This window comes from Balaenoptera musculus, chromosome 15 (genome assembly GCF_009873245.2).
Source record: "Balaenoptera musculus isolate JJ_BM4_2016_0621 chromosome 15, mBalMus1.pri.v3, whole genome shotgun sequence".
NCBI classification, from domain to species: domain Eukaryota; kingdom Metazoa; phylum Chordata; class Mammalia; order Artiodactyla; family Balaenopteridae; genus Balaenoptera; species Balaenoptera musculus.
In genome coordinates this window covers 58,080,901-58,102,141 of record NC_045799.1, presented here as the reverse complement: position 1 = coordinate 58,102,141, position 21,241 = coordinate 58,080,901, and the positions used below count along the sequence as shown (strand labels likewise).

Below are 21,241 nucleotides of genomic sequence, written 5' to 3'. Positions count from 1 at the left end.
AGACTGTGGAGACATTTAGAGTCAGAAAGTCTGCTCAGAAAGCCAAAAAGTGCACCTACAAGCAACCATCCAGTCTGGCTGCATATAGACTCCTGTCAATTAATCATCAAAATAACAACAGCACGGACCAGGACAACACCTGTCACTTAGGGAGTACTTACTATGGCAGTGCGTATGCGCGGCCCTTTTATGTGCGTCATCTCATCTGATCCCCCTCTCAGGTCTACAAGGTAGGTCCTCTCCTGGCACTATTTTATGATGAGGAAAATGGGCCTCAGGGCGTTTAGGGAGCCTGCTGGAATTGACATGGCAGGAAGTGGCAGAGCTGGGATTTGAAGCATTCCAGAGGCTCCTGGCTCTACATCCTGTAAGGATCCTGTAAGGAGTGCAGTGATTGGGTTTGGGTTCCTGGAGGTTCTAGAAGAGCTGTCATGAGTGGCCAGGGCAGGGACCACGTTGATGCTGTAAGTTAAAGTCCCGGGGACCTACCATTATCCAAAGGGCCCACTCTCTGTGAACTAAGTGGTTTTGAATGTTCTTTTAGAATCTTTTTCTATTGCTTTCATCTAGTCCCTTGGGATCCTGAAAAGGTCCCAGACATAGTGAAAGGGATAGATTAACATTAAGGGCAGAAAAGCCATCAGCCACAGCACCAGCTAATCCTGTGGGTGTTTCTGTTACCATGGCCCTTACTGAGAAGACACAGGTGGGCATTTTGGCCATTCGGTGAGTCATGCGGTTCTTCGTTGTGAGTTAGGAATTGCGCTTGGCACTGTCATTAGGCACGTAGTGGGAGCTCAGTGACCGACTGTTGCCTGGATGGGCGTGGGGTCGGGGGGAGATTCCAGTCTTCGGGTGGACGGAAAGCAGAAGGAGGCCCAGCTGGGGGCAAAAGAGCGGCAGGAACACAGAGAGAAACGGAAGCCTTTGTATGGAAAGCAGGAGGGTCTTTTGTCTGATTATTTCACCCGTAACAGGCTCTCCCCCCTAGATCTCATCCTTTCCCTCCTCCCCTCCGGCATCGCCCCTGCAGTTCTGGTGGAATTCACCACTGGCTGCTCTTATCACCACCAGCTGAGCCTCACCTCCTCGCCCACATCCTGGGAGGGCCTGGACCTTCCCTTTCAGCAGACTAGTGGAATGGGTGTCACCTGGGAGCCTGTTAGAAATGCAGACTCTCAAGCCCCACCCCAGACCTCTTGAATCAGAATCCGCATTCTAACCAGATCCCCAGGTGACCTGTGTGCACACCGCAGGTTGAGAAGCACCGGTCCCGAATTTTCATTTACTCCTGTGCCTCACCTGATTAGGGGCTCGTGTTTTCATAATGAACGAACAGCCTTTCCCTGTGTTTCCATTTCGTGTTACAGGCCTGGTGGGTAGGAGAGGAGTTTTTTGCAGATATCTGGAGAGTATGCGTGAACAACACGAATTGTACAGAAATCGATGACTCCATTCAAGGTGGGTGTGAAGCTGATGGGAAAGCACTGAGTGACAAAAGATCCCTCGGGAGAAAGGCTTCCCTGTTGTCTGACTCCTCACCCCTCCTTCATCACAGCCTGTGCAGAGAGGGGCCTGGCTGCTGCTCAGGGCATGCTGAGCAGGGGTCAGCATAAGCTGGGGACAGGAGGGGGTGGGGAAGCCAGAGGCCAGAGGGCACCAACTCCAGGAATGCTGGGCCCCACCCTTCTCTTCTCTCTTTCTTGGCCAAGCAGAGCTTCCCTCCCTCACCCCTTCTCAGCTTCCGCCCTCATCTAAAATCTTCTCCCCACACCTCTAAATAGGCTCAGAGACATCTGTGTTACTTCCCTGCATCTGAGCAGCCTAATGGGCAGAAACCTGAGAGCTGGCTCCTTTAAGAGCTATGTGACCTTACCTTGGGCAGGTCATGTGAGTGCTCAGACTCTCAATAGCCTCAGCTGTACATGCAGGTGACAGCAATGCACCTGCCATGCCTGTCCCTGTACAGGAGCCACAGTAGACAAAAGGGCTTTGCAAATACAGAAAATCGCACCTAAAAACGTGCCAACCCCTCTCCTTCACTGTGGAGTGAATGGGTTGGTTTTCTGTTGTAGAACTGATAGAAGATGCATTTTGGCTCCCAGTGCCTGATAAAATACTGGATGCCCAGTTAAATTTGATATCTCACATAAACAACTAATAATTTAGTATAAGTATGTCCCAAATATTACATGGGGCATACTTATACTAAAAAAATTGTTTTTGTTTACCTGATATTCAAATTTAACAAGCATCCTGTTTTTACGTATTTTTTCCTGGAATCCTATTTAGAGAGCAAGGGACATTGATCACTGGGTCCTAAAGTCTCACTATTCCATCAATAACAATGTCAACATTCATAATAAAAGCAAAAATACCAATAGAAGGCATCATTTATTGAAGGTTTACTGGGAGGCATTGGGCTAAGTCCTTTACATAAGTGACTGTTGGCCCTGTTTTAAGATGGGGAAACTGAGACACAGAGAAGAAACCCAAGTTCACAAAGTCAGGAGTAAATGATGGAGTTAGGATTCCAGTCTAGACATGACCAACTCTGAAGCCTGCATTCTAAAACACATAATGCAATCCACACCACCTCCGCTCTGGGTCTGTTTCTCTGCTGTGCTAACCCTTGACCCTGGAAACAGCCATTCTTCCCTGTTGGAGCCCCATCGTTGCCAGGGTGCCTGGTCAGCTGGGAGCACTGGCTGTGCTCTGAGGCCATGTTTCCAAGCTTCTGTCGTTTGCATACAACATCCCCTATGTGCATTTCTTACCTCTTATTTTTCTTTATTTTTTTAAATTGAAAAAAATTTTTTTTTGGCTGCGCCATGCGGCTTGCAGTTCCCTGACCAGGGGTTGAACCTGGGCCCCCTGCAGTGGAAGCGCGGAGTCCTAACCACTGGACCACCAGGGAATTCCCTTATTTTCCTTTAAAATAACTAGCTGGCAAACTACCAGCCAGATTCAGTCCAATGAGCTAAGAATGGTTTTTATATTTTTAAAGCATTGTAAAAAGAAACAAGCAAAAAACCCCAAAAATAAGACAATGAACAAGGGACTGTATGGCCACAAAGCCTAGAATATTTACTGTCTGGCCTTTACAGAAAAACCATGCCAACACCTGCTTTAAAACAGTTCACTTTTTCCCTACATAAATTTATTTTAAAGGGAACTTTATCTGCCTATTGTAAGTGATACACTGGTATGACTTACCATAAAAGAAAGAAAACATAAAAAAAAAAAAACTACATTGAAAACCAAATGATGTTATTAAATTCTGAACAGATTCACTTGCCTTTTGATGCCTTTGAATCTGTTTCTGATTCTTTCCTGGTTAAAAACCAAAACCACCACCAACACCCAGATACTGGCAGGTGTTACAAAAGTGCAAAAGCACCAGGTATAGAGCTCCTCCTCCTCCTTGGGGTCCTTGGACGAATTTAAACACGATCAAAGGGAACATTCCTCTCTTTAGGTGAGGTTTGGTTGTTCGGTGACCTGGTTAGGTTCCACCTACGTTCATCTCATCAGCCAACAGTGGTACATGCTGCACCCACCCCCCAGCTTTGAGAAACTCTGCTCTAAAAAAAATGAATCCATCTTTTTCTCTAAAGCCTTTGTCTTAGTCCATTCGGGCTGCTAAGACAATACCATAGATGGGGTGGCTTGAACAACAGATACTTATTTCTCACAAGGTGCCAGCAGATCCAGTGTCTTGTGAGGCCTCCCTTCCTGGTTTGCACACAGCCACCTTCTTGTTGTGTCCTCACCATGCAGAGAGCAGAGAGCAAGACAAGCTATTGTGTCTCTTATAAGGGCACTCATCCCATTAATGAGGGCTCCACCCTCATGACCTAATCACCTCCCAAAGGCCCCCACCTCCTAATACCATCCCATTGGGGGTTAGGATTTCAACATATGAATTTGGGGGGGGGATACAAACATTCAGTCTACAGCAGCAGCCATGTTTTCCATATTTGCCCCATCACCTGGGGTACTTGCTAAAAATACAGATTCCTGGTGCCCATCCCAGAATGACTGTATCATAATCTCAGAGGAAGAGGCCCAGGAATCTATTTTAAGAAGCCCCTAGGTGATTCCTGGGATTGGGCAAAGTTGGGAAGCTCTGCTCTAAGCCAGAGGGTCACAACCTTGGCCCCACGTTGGAATTCCCTGGAGGACTTTACATGCCCTGTCCCCCTTCTTGTCTGATCCCAACACCAGAGATTCTGATGTATTTCACCTCAGGGTAGCCTGCAGGATTTTTATTTTTAATGGAGCTATAATTTACAAACAAGGAAATGCACACTTGTTAAGGGCTCAATTCAAAGTTTTGACAATTATATATACACCCATGTAACTATCATCCAAAGCAAGATAGAGAACATTCCCATCACCTCAGAAAGTTTCCTCGAGCCCTTTTCCACTCACTTCCCACCACCCCCTGCCCCAAGGAGCAGGGTTTCTGACTTCTGTCACCATGGTTCTCTCTCTCCTGCTCATGGGCTTCATATGAAATCATATGGTGTGTGTGTGTGTGTGTGTGTGTGTATGTGTATGTGTATGTGTGTGGGGGGGGGTCTGGCTTCTGTTCTCACCGTAGGGAATGGCGAGGGGGCTAGATGCTCTCTGAGAGATCCAATGGACCAGGATCCATTGCTGTAAATGTTGGATTAAGTACTTACAAATCATGCTTCCCTCCAGTCAGTTTCAGGTAAAATTGAAAAAAGAAAAAAAGAGGATTTGTCCTTAGGTTTTCCTCTGCAGCTTTGGGCGCTGTTCCCTCACCTGTCTTAGCTGCATCCTGGTGATAACATCCAGCCCCTACACAGGACTCCCTTTTTGCTAGCACTGCCTGAAATCCTTACATAGTTGAGTTCATTCCATGTTCCCCCACCGATGAGGTGGGAGCTATTACTATCCCCATTTTACAGGTGAGGAAACTGAGACCCACACAAGGTGGCTCCAGTCCCTGCACTTGACCCCTTCATAGCCTCACCTGTGTCCTTCCCACATGCAGTGCCCTCCACCCAAGACCAGCTCCTTTCTTCCCTGAAAATTCCCGGTGCTGAGCCCCAGGCTCTCATGCCCCACTCACTAAAGCTAATCTGAAAAAGCCCTCACTTTCCCTTTTCCTAAATAACAATCACAAGGCTCACTCTCTTAGAGGGTATTTTGTGTCCACAGAACACTTCCAGAAGGTCCCTCAGCCCCATGAGCCCTGTATCTCCAAGAATCCCTTTGGAGGTCTTTATACGGTGCAGACCCCCAATCCTGACGCAACCCATCCCATTCCAGCCTCTTGATCCAGAATCTGCCAGGTTGGAACCTGAGGATTTGTACTTTAAATAAAAAACCTGACCATGAGCCAGGCACTTGGGGGCAATACCCAAACCAGGAAGACTGCAGAGTGGGTGGTTCTTGCTCCATTTTCCAGATAAGGATGTTGGAGATCATCTGGTCAATTGCACAAATGGACACTGGAGGGAGGGGGTGTCAGGAAGACTCCTTGGCTGCCCTTGTGCTCATTCTGTGCAGATGAAAGCCTGGTGCCCTTTTGCTTCCCATCATCCCTGCTCTGGAGCTGTCACTGTGCACCCCAGGGGCCCGGGTGGTCTGTGGTCCTCAGTCATGAGCTCTTGCCCTTTCCCCACAGAATTCTCCACAGTGCAGGCAGTCCAGGCCACCATGATCCTGTCCACCATTCTCTGCTGCATTGCCTTTCTGATCTTCGTGCTCCAGCTCTTCCGCCTCAAGCAAGGAGAGAGATTTGTTTTAACCTCCATCATCCAGCTTATGTCATGTAAGTAAAATGATGGACTTCCTGGAGTAAACACTCTCTTCCCAGCCAATCATGAGTAGAAGCCAGGAGGAGTGTGGCAGGTGAGGACTTGGAAAGGAGAGGTTGGCAGCTGTGCCACGGTGGGATGTTTTATACTTCAGACTTCAGATTTAGTTAGGGGGTCAAGAAAGGCGTCCTGAAGACATGAAGCCTGAGCTGGGATCTCTAGGGTAAGTAGGAGTTGCTGTCTTGGTACAGAGAAGCATAGGTCCCCCAAGGAAAATCTGGGTACTTAACCTCATCCTACCACTAATATCTGTTAGTGTTGGTGATTCAGTGAGGATGCTTTTGGCTGCAAGTAAGAGAAAAATCCAGTAACAATGACTTTGGCCACAAAAACCTTTACTTTTTTTATATAACAAATCGCTTAAAGGTGGAAGGTGTCAGAGTTGGTTTGGCAGCTCAGCATCATCATCAAGAAGCCCCACTCCTTCCATCCTTCCATGCTGTCATCTTCAGAGTGTCAGTGATGACCTCATGGCCCCCAAAAGGCTGCTGCAGCTCCAGACATTCATCCTGGCCTAACAGTTTCTAAAACAGTAAGCAAGGGAAAATAACAGCAACAAAAAAAATGCTTTCTCCTCCCACATCTCCCTCTTTTCAGGGTATTATATTTTTCTTTTTTTTTTTTTTAGATTTTTAGAAATTTCATGTAATGTCTGAAACATTTATATTAACATATTTCCATACAAATAACCCAATGAAAGTTTAGTATTAGTTGTTTTGTTTGTTTGTTTTTTTATACTGCAGGTTCTTATTAGGCATCAATTTTATACACATCAGTGTATACATGTCAATCCCAATCGCCCAATTCAGCACACCACCATCCCCACCCCACCGCAGTTTTCCCCCCTTGGTGTCCATGGACATATGGACACCAAGGGTATTATATTTTTCACTGAAGGATTTTCTGTGGCCAGAACTGGGACACATGGAACCATAAACTATAGCAAGTAAACAGGAACAGGATTGCCAAGAGGGGTTGGCAGACTATGGCCCATGGGCCAAATCTGGCCCACTGCCTGTTTTCGCAAATAAAATGTTATTGGAACACAGCCCCGCCCACTCATTTATGTATCACCCATAGCTGCTTTCACGCTGCGACAGCAGAGTTGAGTAGTTGCAACAGAGACCGTACGTGGCCTGCAAAGCAGACTACTTCCTGCCTGGCTGACCGATGGCTTGGACCAATTATGACCCTCTGGGCTGGGTAGCTGGCTGCCCAAACAACATTGAGTTCAGCTAGCAAGAATGGGAAGCAAAATGGCTACAGGGTAGGCAGCAATATTCTGCTACAAAATATTAGTTGTAATCTTTCCAAGAGACTAAAATAAATACCTACTAATAACAAAAACTGAAGTTTGTCTTCAGCTCTGACCATAGTCCCCTCAGGTCCCTGGTGCATGCTGTGGTCTGTGATTTATTTGGACCCTGGCTTTCTTCCGACAGGCCTGTGTGTCATGATTGCAGCTTCCATTTATACAGACCAGCGCGAAGACATTCACAAGAACAACTCAAGACTGTACGCCCTGACCTCGGACGGCAGCTATGGCTACTCCTTCATCCTGGCCTGGGTGGCATTTGCTTTCACCTTCATCAGCGGCCTCATGTACCTGATACTGAGGAAGCGCAAATAGAGCCCAGGAGCTGGGTCGCTTTCGCTGCGTACAGAATCCACGTTCAGATAACCGTTTTGTATATAATCAATTTTTTTTGTGGTTTTTCTAGCAAACACATTGTTTCCTTTAAAAGCCAAAAGAAGAGAAGAATTTTTGCATTCTTGAGATCAGAGAATAGACTATGAAGGCTGGAATTCAGAAATCCTGCCCATCCGAAAGACTCAACACAACAAAGCCAAAAATCCAGCAATGCTCAAATCCAAAAGTGTTCAGCAGGATCTTTCTTAACCATGGGGATGTCATGTGATGTGACAAGAGGCCAAGAAAGCCAGGTCTCGGGGGACATCTTCCTAGGTTTGGGCTACGCTGAGCCCCCCTCACCTCAGCTTCCCTTCCTGAATCTCTCTGTGTTAGTAGTAGAAGGTGGAGTGAGGGGGGTCCAGGTAAGGGAGGAAACCTCCTCAGATGTTTAGCCACGTTCTACATGAGAAACAGGTATAGCCCCTGGTGTTCTGTCTACATCCAGACCAGAGCCCCGACCCTCCTGTAATGGGCTGGGTCCAGAAAGTGCCACCAGATTTGCTGACAAAGTCACCTGCTTGCCTTAGGGAAGGTGAGTTTTAACCTGGGTTTCAGATTTAGGCTCACCCTAATCTCAGCATGTGACCCCTAGGGCACCTTGTAAAATGCAGGCTATCACGGTCCCTCCCTAGACCTACAGAATCAGTCTTCAGGGATGGGGCCGGGGAACCTGCATTTCTAACAAGCTCCTTGGTGATGCTCAGGTGCCTTAAGATTGAAGACCACGGTCCCAGGACCAGGTGAGCAGAGCTGCCTCACAAATGTTAAAGATCTCATCATGTCGAGATGGGGAGGTGGGTCTAGACGCCACTGGAGGCCCAAACCTTGGCCTCCATCAGCTATTCATTCTTCACTGTCTCTTGCACCGCTGCTCACATCTGGACCACCCAAACTCCAGTCCCAGGCCTTGATCCCGATAGCCAGACACCCTGGGATGGGGGTGCAGCCTCCTCCCTACCCGAATTCAGAAGGCCTTTTCCTTCTCTCCCTGGCCTGCCTTCAAGACTGCCTGGCCTCTACTAATCCCCATTTCTGAAGCCTCAGAGGACCATTCACCATTCCTTCGTTCATCCGTCAACATAAATGATGGGATGCTTGTGCCAGGCACAGGGGAAACCATGTCGAGACAGTCTCTCTCCTCGTGGGGCTCATTGTCTAGCGGAGGAGACAGATTAAAAACCAATTAGGAAAACGAATTACAAAGAGCAGTCAAGGCTGCAGAGAACACAACCAAGGATTCAGAAGAGAGGCCCGGTGGGGTGGGCGGGAGGGAACCTGCCCTATGCCTGCCTGTTAAAAGCATTTAGGATTTAGATCAGCCTAAATATCACTCCACTCAGCCTGAGCAAGGTGGCACTGATGGGGCGGTGCTGTGTGCGTTACACCCGGAGAACACTTCCTTCCCTGGAGGGGCCCAGGGTCCTGACAGCGAACGAAGCCCTGGGAGGGTCCCAGATTGCCGTGGTTCTCAAACTTCAGTGGGTACAAGTGCCTCTCGGGAGATGCTGCCTGCTAGGGTCTGGGTAAGTGCTGCCAGGGATTCAGAGACTGTACTGAGGGGTAGGGCTCTGGGGAGCTGGTCCTCAGTGCTGTGAGGTGTGTGGCAATGCGGGGACCTCGGGAAGTGCCTACGGGAGAAGCTCTTTGCACCTCACTGTCTTTTCCCTTGTGTGTCGTGAGCCTGCTGCGGGGAGGTGCGCCTGGGACCCGTCTGCGCATGTCAGCACTGGCACCATGTAAATGACCTTCTGCTACGTGGGGCAGTGGTTTGCCCTCAGTGCAGTTCCAGTGGAGCTGGGGAAATGCCTGCTTTGAGTCGTTTAGGGCCACCGTGGATACCTCTTTAGTGCAGGATTGGGTTTTCTCTCCATCTACCCATTCACTCATTCATTCATTCGGCTTCAACAGAATATTAAATGCTTACTGTGTTCCAAGCACTGTGCAAGGCTCTGAAAACACAGGGGCAAGCAAATCCAGACATCTTGCCTGAGACAGGGCCCCTCCCACAGGGAGGCCACCAGCACAGTACAGGGGGACATGGGGCCAGAGGCAGGACAAATGGTCACTTCTTGCCTCAATGGAAAACTGTCATTAGTCCTGTTTTGGGTAGGAGTGCGGGTCACACCCCTGGGGTTGGCAGGATGCTTCGTATACCTCGTGGAGGAAGGTGGGTCTAAGTGCCCCAAGCTTTCTGCTCAGGCGGCTTTTCTATAATTCCCTGGTAGTCACAATGGAAACAAACAAAACCCCTTAGAACCAGAAATCTGGAAAGCCTTATCCCCAAGCAATGCATGAATTTCCTTCCCCAAAAAACTTCAGGAGTGGGTATCTGAAATGACCCATGGATTTTCCTGGCTGGTCTCCACTACTGTTTAGCATTCAGCGCCCACGTCCATCTGTGATGCCGGGGCTTTTTGCGAAACAGGAGTGCTGCCTTTCCCCCTGTGGTGTGACGTGCCCTGGGGAGGTGGGAAAGAGGGGATGGCATGAGTGAGAAAGTACCCAGCCTTCTTACCCGTCAGTAGGTTCAGCCCTTAATTGGTGCTTATGATCAGTTATTCACAGACAACAACAAAGACAATTAGCTAAGACATCCAAGAAGCGAATATTAGGACCAAATATATTACTGGTAACAACTGCATTTGAGGGAACTATAGTTTGCATATTTTAGGACATTTTTATAAAGTACTGTAATTCGTTCATTGAGGGGCTATGGATGGAGACAGACTAACTCATTTTTGTTACTTGCATTAAAATTACTTCGGGTCTCTGTTCAAATGAGTTTGGAGAATGCTTGATTTGTTGCTCTGCGTGAATGTTGCGCGTACCCGAATACAGGGAAATTGGAGACATCCCCCCACCCTGCCACACACTCTGTGCTATGGGTTGTGTGCTTGTGCACATCCCTAATCAGGCTGAAGTCCTAGGATGCTCTATATTCACTGGTGATGAAGAAACCTAGACCCCCAAGCCCATACGTAAGCACACTAAACACGGTAGCTTGAATAGAAGCTGTAGCATCATTTAAAATCTGCCTGGGTGGGAATTACTAAACTTGCTAATAGTTGAAAGGTTACTTGCAATACAGCAAGTTGGATAGTTTTGTATATTGGGGGGGCAGTGGTGATGGGGAGATGCTAGGGAAAGGCGTAGAGATTAAGTTTGAATCTTGGTCGGGGGACAAATGTGATTTTAGGGTAGTTAGATACTTTCTACTTAATGTGCCTTTAAAGTAGTCCATTTTCTATGTTTTGTATAATCTGAAACTGTACATTGAAAAATAAAGTTTAAAACCAAATTGCCTGGAGCAACAGACTCTAATGTTCCCAGCGGTGCCAGTATCTAGAGGAAGAAGCTGCTGTCTGGAGTGGCAAGGGGTCATTTGATTTCTCCTCAAGATCATAACATGTGGCTTTTACAGTGAGCCAGGGATGTCTGACGATTGGTCATAGGACAATTTCCCACTCCCTCTGCGGTTTTCATGGGCCAGCTTCCTGGACGAATGAGTGGCAGTGGCACAGGAGCCAACACCTTGAAGGGCCCCCATGCTTGGTTAATGATCTGCTAGCCCTGTCTTAAAATTCTTAATGATATTTGGACAAAAACAGCCCCACATTTTCATTTTGTGATGGTCTCCGCACGTTATGTAGCCGGTCCTGTTCTTCAGTTTGTATTTAATAAGACTTTTGCTTTAAAGAGTTTGGTGATGATGAAAATAAGACTATTGTAATAGCGCACTCTCCAGAAAAAAGAAAGAAAGAAAGAGAGAGAGAGGAAGGAAGGAAGGAAGGAAGGAAGGAAGGAAGGAAGGAAGGAAGGAAGGAAGGAAGGAAGAAAAATTCAACCAGAGAGAGAGCGCTTTCATTTTAACCTAAGGAATGCCCAAAGTAGTAAAAGCGCTCTATCTCGGGAACCCACATTTCCTTGTCTCCACACAGGGGTTGCTGTCTATATTCTTCGTGTTTCTAGATTTTTTTGTTTTTTTTCCATGTGGCAAGTGGATAGTGTTCACCCCAGAGCACTCAGTTTTATGTTTCTTCCAGTCAGGAAATCAACCTATCATTCATTCACCAAATATTCGTGGCATAACATATGGTTTATCCAGGAGAATGTTCCATGTACACTCGAGAGGAAAGTGTATCCTGCTGCTGTGGGATGGAATGTTCTATCAGGTCCATTTGCTCTCAAGTGTAGCTCAAATCCAATGTTTCCATATTGATTTTCTGTCTAGATGATCTATCCATTGTTGAAAGTGGGGTATGGAAGTCCCCTACTGTTACTGTATTGCTGTCTAATTTCTCCCTTCACATCTATTAATATTGGCTTTGTATAGGTGCTTCGATGTTGGGTACATAAATATTTATAATGATAAAGGGGTCAATTCATCACAAGGATTTTGTAAATATTTATTCACCAAACATTTGTGTACAAATTATGGCATAAGCACTGGGCTAGTTGTCAGGTACATCATGATAAACTTAGTCCCTGCTCTGATCTAGACTATATTAGTCCCAATTTCCCCCCCAAAAAAGTGACAAGAAAAATAGTAGTTGGTGACACCTGAAAATTATATGCAATTGAAATGTCAGTGTCCATAAAGAAGGTTTTGTTGGAACACAGACGCGCCTGTTTAGATACTGGGTATGGTTGCCTTCACGCTATAGTGGCAGAGTTACCACACAATTCACGTGGCCTGCAAAGCCTTCAGTACTCTCTGGCTAGTAGAAAATGTTGCCATCCATCCCCTGGTTTAATCAGGTAAGAAGGAACTGTCTTTTTTCTAGGTCTTTTTTTAGGAACAAGAAGAGATTTCCCAGAAGCCCTTTAGCAAACTCTCCCTGGTGTCATTGGCTTGAGGATTCCAGTTTTCACGCTTAACCCAAACACTGGCAGAGGTAATTAAATTACCACGCTTAGCATTGGCCTCCGAGCTGGGGGTCAGATTCCTTCAGTGAGGGATAGACTTACGAACCACACTATTAGGAAAGAAAAGAGGGGATTGACTGTGAGCTGGGCAACCAAATTATCTGCTCAAGTCCATCCCTTTGCTGTCTAAATCCATGCACAATGTTATAAGAGGTTTAAAAATTCTTATACATTCATGAAATGAACCAACCCCTTCCTGGGAGGTACACACCCTGAAGTCACAAGCACTCCAGGGTCACTTGGTGATGTGTTAATATCCTCTCATCAGGCCCAGTGTGTCTCCTCATGGCCCAGCAACCTCTGAGTAAAAGTTGTCATATACTCCCAAAGGCACCCAATATAGAATGGAGGAAAAGGAACAGGATCCCTACCATAAATGTTCCCCTTTGGAAACCGGATGAGCAGAATGAACATCAATGCCCAGTGGCGCACATTTAGTGCTGGTTACCAACACCAAGAACGCCCTTCCCTGGTGGGGAGTAAGATCCGGGCGTGGTCAATGCAGGGTCCTTGGTTCCGCTCAGAGGGACCATCTCTCTAGTCCGCAGTCCTCCAGGGTTGTATCTAAGATGGGCAGTGGGGAGGACGCCCTTCCCTCCTTCCTGTGGGCATGAAGCCTAGGGTCTCAGAAGCACCTCAGGGTTGGATAGTCACAGGAGGTTCTCGGTTCCTTTGGCCATGGAAGACCAAGCCAGCCAGAGCTCTTAACTGGACTTTTTTTTTGTTAAAACAACAAACATTTATTTTCACACGAATTTTTTTTTTTTAAAGATTGATTGATTGATTGATTGATTGCTATGTTGGGTCTTCATTTCTGTGCGAGGGCTTTCTCTAGTTGCGGCAAGCGGGGGCCACTCTTCATTGCGGTGCGCGGGCCTCTCTCTATCGTGGCCTCTCTTGTTGTGGAGCACAGGTTCCAGACGCGCAGGCTCAGTAATTGTGGCTCACGGGTCTAGTTGCTCCGCGGCATGTGGGATCTTCCCAGACCAGGGCGCGAACCCGTGTCCCCTGCATTGGCAGGCAGATTCTCAACCACTGCGCCACCAGGGAAGCCCCTTCACACGAATTTTGACAGTCAGGAATCCAGTAGCAGTGTATTAGGGTGGTTTTGCTTTACAGTCTTATATGAATGAGGTGGACCTCATCTTTGAGCCTGAGAATTCCTGCCTCCCAGTCTTTTTTTTTTTTTTTAATTTATTTTATTGAAGTATAGTTGATTTACAATGTTGTGCTAATTCCTGCTGTACAGCAAAGTGATTTAGTTATACATATATATACGTTCCTTTTCATATTCTTTTCCATTATGATTTATCACGGAGTATTGCATATAGTTCCATGTGCTACAAGGTAGGACCTTGTTGTTTATCCGTCCTATATACACTATTTGCATCTGCTAATCCCAAACTCCCACTCCACCCCTCCCCCACCCACCCCTCTCCCTTGGTAACCACAAGTCTGTTCTCTCTGTCTGCCTCCCAGTCTTATGACTCTGTCTCTTCAAGCCGTCGATCCAAGCTATGTCCCCAGGCTTGTCCTTTGTCTGGTGAAGAATGCTTGAGGATCTGGCATATCTTTTCCTGTCATCCCATATGTCTTTGCTAAGCTTTTTGCCTCCACACCATGGACCCTTAGTCTAGAGCAGGGCTTAGCAAACTCCTGGCTTGCTAGCCAAAGCCCTGCCTTTTTTATGGCCCTCAAGCCAAGAATGCTTTTTCATTCTTTAAGAGTTATTTTTAAAAGTGCAAAGAAGAATATGCAACAAAAACCTTATGTGGCCTGTAACAGTTAAAATATTTACTGTCTGGCCCTCTACAAATAAAGTTTACCAGCCCCTGCTTCAGAATTTGACTTGCTTATCCCTGCAAATCTCCAAATCATTGGATTCTCCACCAATTTAGATTGCAGGCCTCAGGCAGAAAGTTTCAATAAAGCCATATTTTCTTCCATTTTTGTTGTTAAATGGACCATCTTTGACCCAAGATTGACTTTTTCTTGTAGGAACTTACTCAAGGCTCTAAGAAGCTGAACATGGCAACATCCTGATGTGTTTCTACAAGTTTTTCTGATGCTTACAACATCCATGGGTACATGGTTGGTGTAAAACAGGTGACAGTTTAAACCAGGGTTAAACCATGGCCCAAGGGCCAAACCCAGCCCACCACCTGATTTTGTAAACAAAGGTTTATTGGCACACAGCCACAACCACTGATTTATATATTGTTCAAGGCTGCTTTCAAAGGCAGGGCTGAGTAGCGGCAGAAGAGACCATATGACCTAAGCATGAAACATTTACTAGCTGAACCTTTACAGAAAGTTTGCCAAACCTTGGTGTAAATCAAAAGTTTTGCAATAGCAATGTCAGGGCCACTGCTTCCCAGCATGGGAAGCGGGTCACAGCTGCCCTCTGCTCTGCCACCTGTGTCTGTTGCTCGTAGCACCACATTCTGTATAAATCAGGGTTCTTAGTTGCAAGCAATAGCGACTGGTCGATTTAAATAGAAAAGGAATTCATTAAAAGGAAATCAGGTAGCCATCCCCCCCACAGAGCACAGTTTGCTGAGGAAACCACTGCTGTCACCACAACATGACACCAAGTTCTTGCACCAAGAACTTGATCTTATGGAAAGTATCTGTGCTACCCCTACTTCTTTAGATTCGGAGCCGGATATGGTGCATCTGATTGGTGAAGGCTGGGTCACGTGACCATGGCTTTACTGCAAGGGAGGCTGGGAATGATTAGCAAGCATCTTCAGTTTCTACAGTGGGAGGTAAGTTCTGCAGCCCACCGAGACTCAGAAGGAAGGGAATGCCCCAAACGAAGGAAGGAAACTCAGATACTGGGCAAACAGAAAGGCCAATGCTTGCTAAATCCCATCAGAAGCCCAGTTCCCTATTGACCCACAGCCAAGCTAGTGCTTCCCAAACTTTATTGATCCATATCCCATCCACATGCTCTTTGCTCATATGTATGTACATACTACATTATTATTCGCTGAACATTTTTCCTTAAATCAACTCTTTTTATATAAATACATTTATTCAGAAGAAAAACTAAATTTATGATTTTTTGAAATTTCAGAGTTCTAGAGTAAGTTGGAGATTAGCATCCGTTGTCATTAGTGACCCAGTTTAAAAATGAGATACGATTAAAGACAAGAATGTTATTAAATGCATATTGTAAATGGTTGTTTGCAGGATTTTTTGAGCCTGAGGACTGCTCTTTCTTAATTCAGAAAGGAGGTTAGTAGCAGATGTGTAGGTGTTAAAAATGCTCAGGACCATACGTACTTGACCTAATCAGAAAGCTAGTCAGAGAACGGAGAAGACGATCACTTCCCCATTTTTTTTTTAATTGAAGTATAATTGCTTTACAATGTTGTGTTAGTTTCTGCGGTACAATGAAGTGAATCAGCTATATGTATACCTATATCCCCTCCCTCTTGGACCTCCCTCCCACGCCCCCTGCCATCCCACCCATCTAGGTTGTCACAGAGCACCGAGCTGAGCTTCCTATGCTTTATAGCAGGTTCCCACTAGCTAGCTATTTTACACATGGTAGTGTATAAATGTCAACCCTACTCTCCCAATTAGTCCCACCCTCCCCTTCCCCACCACGTCACATGTCTGTTCTCTACATCTACGTCTCTATTCCTGTCCTGCAAATAGGTTCATCTGTACCATTTTTCTAGATTCCACATATATGCGTTAATATGCAATATTTGTTTTTCTCTTGCTGACTTACTTCACTCTGTATGACAGACTCTAGGTCCATCCACATCTCTACAAATGACCCAATTTCATTCCTTTTTATGGCTAATATTCCTCTTACGTGATATGACTTCAGGTACCACGTGAATCAGTTGGGTACCACTGGGAGTATTTGCCTTGCAGTTTACTTTTAACCCTGTAGTAGTTTCCTGATGCTGCTTTAAGAGATGACCACAAACTCAGTGGCTTAAAACAACGTGAATTTATTATCTCACATTTCTTCAGGTTGGAAGTCTCAGATTAGTTTCACTGGGCGTTGGCAGGGCTGGTTCCTTCTACAGGCTCCAGGAGAAGAATTCATTTCTTTCCTTTGGGAGTATGTGCCTTTTCCACCTACATTCCTTGGTGTATGGTCCCTCCTTCCATCTTCAAAGCATCTTCTCTCTGACTTCCCGCCTCCCTGTTAGAAGGGCCCTGTGATTACACTGGGCTCACCATGATGATCCAGGATAATCTTCCCATCTCAAGATTCTTAACTTAATCACATCTTCAAAGTCCTTTTGCCATGTAGAGTAACACGTCATGGCTTCTGGGGATGAGAATATGGACATCTCAGGCGGCCGTGATTCCACCTACCACAACCCCCGCCAATCTTGTCTTTCTTATATGGGTGCATTGGGGGAGGATATATGTAATACAAGAAAGCGTGAACGCTGATGTCCTCACTGGTGCAAGGGAATTCACATGTGTGCTTCGTTCCTCCCGTGTCAGATTTCCCCTGAGTCTCCTCTCTCTGAACTGGGTTTCCTCTCTCAAGATGACCTTGTAGGACATCCCAATCCAACAGGAGATTAGAAATATATACTTTGGTTTAGCCACACCTGGGTGTATCATCAGATGCTTCCAGCTTCCAAGAAAGCCCATCATGCCCCATCCTCTCACCCCGTTCTGAGCACAATTCCCACTTGAGCTTCTGGGCTTGCAGGGACCCGGGTGGAAGGGGCTGGATGAGGTGCGTTGTGTAACCCCACACAGCGGCGTCTCTGCCAGGTGTCTGGATCACGCTAATTACAGAGCCTGCCTGGCTTTAAGAAGCTGAGGTTTCTGACTCATCGCCCAGGGGGAAGGAGGTTTCATTTGCCTTTTTCTGTTCTGATCGCTGCTTTTCTTGCCCCCACCCAAGGCCGTGACCCAGGACTTCTGAGACCAACCAAACCCTCCCTGGGAGGCAGTGTAAACCACAGTTCCAATCCAACTCTGCAATTAGGAGCCAAGAGGCTTGAGTAAGCTACTTAGACTCTTTAAACGTCGTGTCCTAGTCTGCAAAACCAGGGTAATGCTTACTCCATTGGTCTCCCCTTCACCCAATGTTTGTTGAGCACCTACTATGTGCCACACATTGGGCTAGGCACCAGAGACACAAAGATGTACCAGACAGAAGAGTCCCATGTGCTCACGGAGCTTACATTATAGTGGGGGAGAGGAGCAGACAATAGGCAAGAAAAAAGATACATAAAATTACAAATTGGCATATAATCTGCGAAGGAAATACTGTCATGTAAAGAGAGCAACCTAGGCCATGTGGGACAGAGTCACTGATGAAATGACGTTTAAGCTAAGGCCTGTATCAGGAGGGCTGAGGGCAGGAAGGACTGGGCAGCAGGGCCAGTTAGGATACACGGTTGTAAGGATTAAATAAGGTAATGCATATACAGGACCTGGCACCACGTAGGGAACATTGTGCTTCCAGAGATACCCAGAACTCCAGTTTACAAAGCACCTTCATATGAATTGTATCATTTAATTTGATTCTCATGACCACTCACCAAATAGAGAGAGCAGACACTGGTGTGCCCAGTTTATTGGTGGGAAAGTGATGGGAAGAACGGTTAAGTAGAGCAAGGAGGCAAAGCCTTTTCCTTTGGTATCTCGGATCCCCAAAAGTCGCCTCCTTTGATCTACAGTGAATGCTTGCAAGACAGCACCTGGTGAGTTAGCTACTGCTGGGTAACAAATAGCCACAATGCATGGTGGCATACAACAATCAGTGTTCATTCGTGTTTGGGATCAGCTGGAGTTTGGATGGGCAGCCCTGCTGACCTTGGCTGGATGTGCTCACAGGTCTGGGTGTTGGCTGATAATGCCCTTGACTGAAGTGGCTGGGGCAACTCAACCTTGTTCATATGTCTCCTGTCCTGTATCAGACTGACTCAGGTATAGTCTCATATGATGGCAGAGATGCAGGAGAGCAAGTGGAAACATAAGGCCTCTTAAGGGCTAGGCTTGCAATTAAGATACCATTACTTCTCTGCCTTCTACTGGCCAAGCAGTTTACAAATCTTACCCAGGTTCACAGGAGGGGAAATCAACTCCCTCCTTCAGTGAGAGGAATACAAGGATGAGGGTGGGGAGGTGAGGGTGGGAGCAGATTGGGGCCATTGATGTAATCTATTACTGCAGGCTTCCAATTAGGGCCATGCAATAGAGAACAATGTGTGTGTGTACATGTGTGTGTGAAACAGTTGAACCATTTAGGGCACAGATGGAATACTTGTGAAAGTGCAGATTTTAAACCGGTTAAATCTCTAAGGGCATGACCCAGAATCTGAATTTTATAAGCCTTTCAGTTTATTCTGATGATCACAAAAGTTTGCAAACCATTTTTAAGGGATCAGACCTATGTACAGATGGGTTTTCATTTTACATTTGGAGGTAAACACTGGAACAAGAAGTATATTATGTACAGACATGAATATGAATCTCTACTCCTCCCTCCAAAACATATGTGTCCAAAAATTATCCTGCTTCCAATGCATTTGCTTTACGGGCATCGACAGGCCAAGTGGCCAGGGAGTGAAATAGAAGGTAATACTACCACCTCCTAGTGGTGGTGTGTGGCAACACAACAGAGCAATAAAGCACCGTAGCAAAGATTTTTTTCTTTCACATACAATTCAGCCAAATACAAGACAGCTGATAAAAGCCAATGTGAGTTATTCCTCACTGCTTTACAGTTTAATCTATTACTACCAGACATGGCTATGTAGCTATTTTCATTGAGCTCAATTTATTAATTTTCAGCTCAGTTTTAAAATTTGTACTCTTGTTTTCAGCTAGTAGAATATTACAATATTGAGAGGGATTTACAGTTTGCAGCTGGATGTCAGTGTAGAATTTACTATCCTTGCATGAGAAGAAGAATATATTTTAAGTGCAAAACCACTTTGAAGGCATTTTGAATAATTGTATTATGAAAAGTACTTGTGAACGTTTTTTCTCAAAATTTTTCCTTGAAAGAGCTTCATATTATCTGTCAGGGTTTCTCAACGCTGCCACAATTGACATGGGGGGGCAGATAGTTTTCAGCTGTGGGGGGCTGTCCTGTGCACTGCAGGATGTTTAGCAGCATCCTGGCCTCCACCCACTAGATGCCAACTGCACCCCTCGAGTGTGACAACCCAAAATGTCTCTAGACATTGCCAGGTGTCCCCTGGGGAGGGGAGGCAAAATTGCCCCCAGCTGGGAACCTCCACTGGTAGGGCTTTATATACCAGGAAATACGGTGATTGGCAACCATGAGGAGGCCACCAGGGTCCAGAGCAGGTCAGGCCACTGGGAGAGGAAACAGGGAGAAGCCAGTGCCAGCCCACCCCACCGCGGCCCCTGGCCCGTCTCTGAACAGCACAGGATGTTCCTGGTCCAAAGCTTAAACTGCATATTAGCTCAATATTTGTCATCAACTAGAACAAACAGAGACCGGAGGAACCAGGAAAGACTTGCCTCTCCGCGTTTGTAGAAGGACAACAGTGTAATTTCACGGGGGACTTGGACACATGTGAGGAAAGAGAGGTGTGACTTGACCTTGGTACAGGGTTCCCTTAAATAACAGCTTTCTTTTTTTTTTTTCTTTTTTGCCAGGAGGGGAAGTCAAATTGCAATGACGTGCTGCTGCCTCGTCCAGAGGTGAGTGCTGCTGGAGAGGAGAGCCCGACCAGGAAAGCATCCACACGCCTAGTCTGACGCTGAGGTGGTGATGGGGAACGGGGTGTAACGAGGTGGCCGCCATGCCTCTGTCCTCTTAGCTGTGCTTAGGTGTGCACTTTCCTGAAGCCCGCTTTCCTTCTTTGTTACCCTCTGTCTCCTGGGGTGGATGGTCTTTTGTCCTGAGAAACAGGACCCTGAAAGGTCCCCAGACGTTCTCAGAATAAGGTGTGATGTCTGGAAATATCTCACTAGGACCAATGAGACCTGCACGCCAGGGCTAACTCTTCCCGGTGAGCTGGCTGGCTGCCTTCAAACCAGGTCTCGGCATTTTCCTGCTGTGTGACCTCAGGCAAGCTGCTTGACTTCTCTGGGCCTCTGCTGCCTGTAAAATGGGAACAGCTGTGACAGCAACAGCAGGGGACCTACACCCAGTGAGGGCTATTCATCTTTTATTATCTTTTATTATCTTTTTATTATCTTTTATTATCATCAAGTCACTGGGCCCAGCCCACCTACCAAGTAAGCGGCAAACTTGAGGATTAAAATTAGATTTTCTGACTCCAAATCTTGGGTTCTCAACCTTGCCACATGCTGGAATCACTTGGGAGGCTTCTGAAGGCTGGATCCTGCAGAGGTTGCCATCTCCTTGGTCTGGGGAGCAGCCAGGTGTGGCGATTGTTGAGGGTCTCCAGGTGATTCTAATGTGCCGCCTTATAACTCAGGTGAACGACACTCAGGCTCAGGCAGAAGCTGACCTCGCAGGGCTGGCTTCTCTCACTGAACATAATGTCCATCCACGTTGTAGCGTGCAACAGGATTTCCTTCTTCTTTGTGCCTGAATAATATCCCATCCTATGTACGTATCACGTTTTCTTTCTCCACTCATCTGTCATTTCTTTCTCCACATCATCTGATACCGCTTACATGAGGTATTTAAAGTGGTCAAATTCATAGGAACAGAAAGTAGAAGGATGGTTGCCAGGGGCTTGGGGAGGGGGGATGGGAGTTGCTGTTCAATGGGTTCAGTGTTTCAGTCCTGCAAGATGGAAAAGTTCTAGAGAGGCTGTGCAACATAGTC

General features: G+C 46.4%; 1 protein-coding gene across 2 annotated transcripts in view; it reads left to right on the top strand.

Moving 5' to 3' along the window:
* Nucleotides 1-10,295, top strand: part of EMP2 (epithelial membrane protein 2) — a 39,054-nt gene extending 28,759 nt beyond the window's left edge. The window contains exons 3-6 of one of the 2 annotated variants that reach the window (XM_036825685.1): nt 1,371-1,461; nt 5,660-5,806; nt 6,219-6,384; nt 7,295-7,379. In XM_036825685.1, coding sequence (XP_036681580.1) covers nt 1,371-1,461; nt 5,660-5,806; nt 6,219-6,370 — 390 coding nt within the window. In that variant the 3' untranslated portion in view covers nt 6,371-6,384; nt 7,295-7,379. Of the gene's footprint in view, nt 1-1,370; nt 1,462-5,659; nt 5,807-6,218; nt 6,385-7,294 lie in introns of both variants that reach the window. The other variant, XM_036825684.1, reaches the window with a different exon arrangement.
* Nucleotides 10,296-21,241: the final 10,946 nt, after the last annotated feature.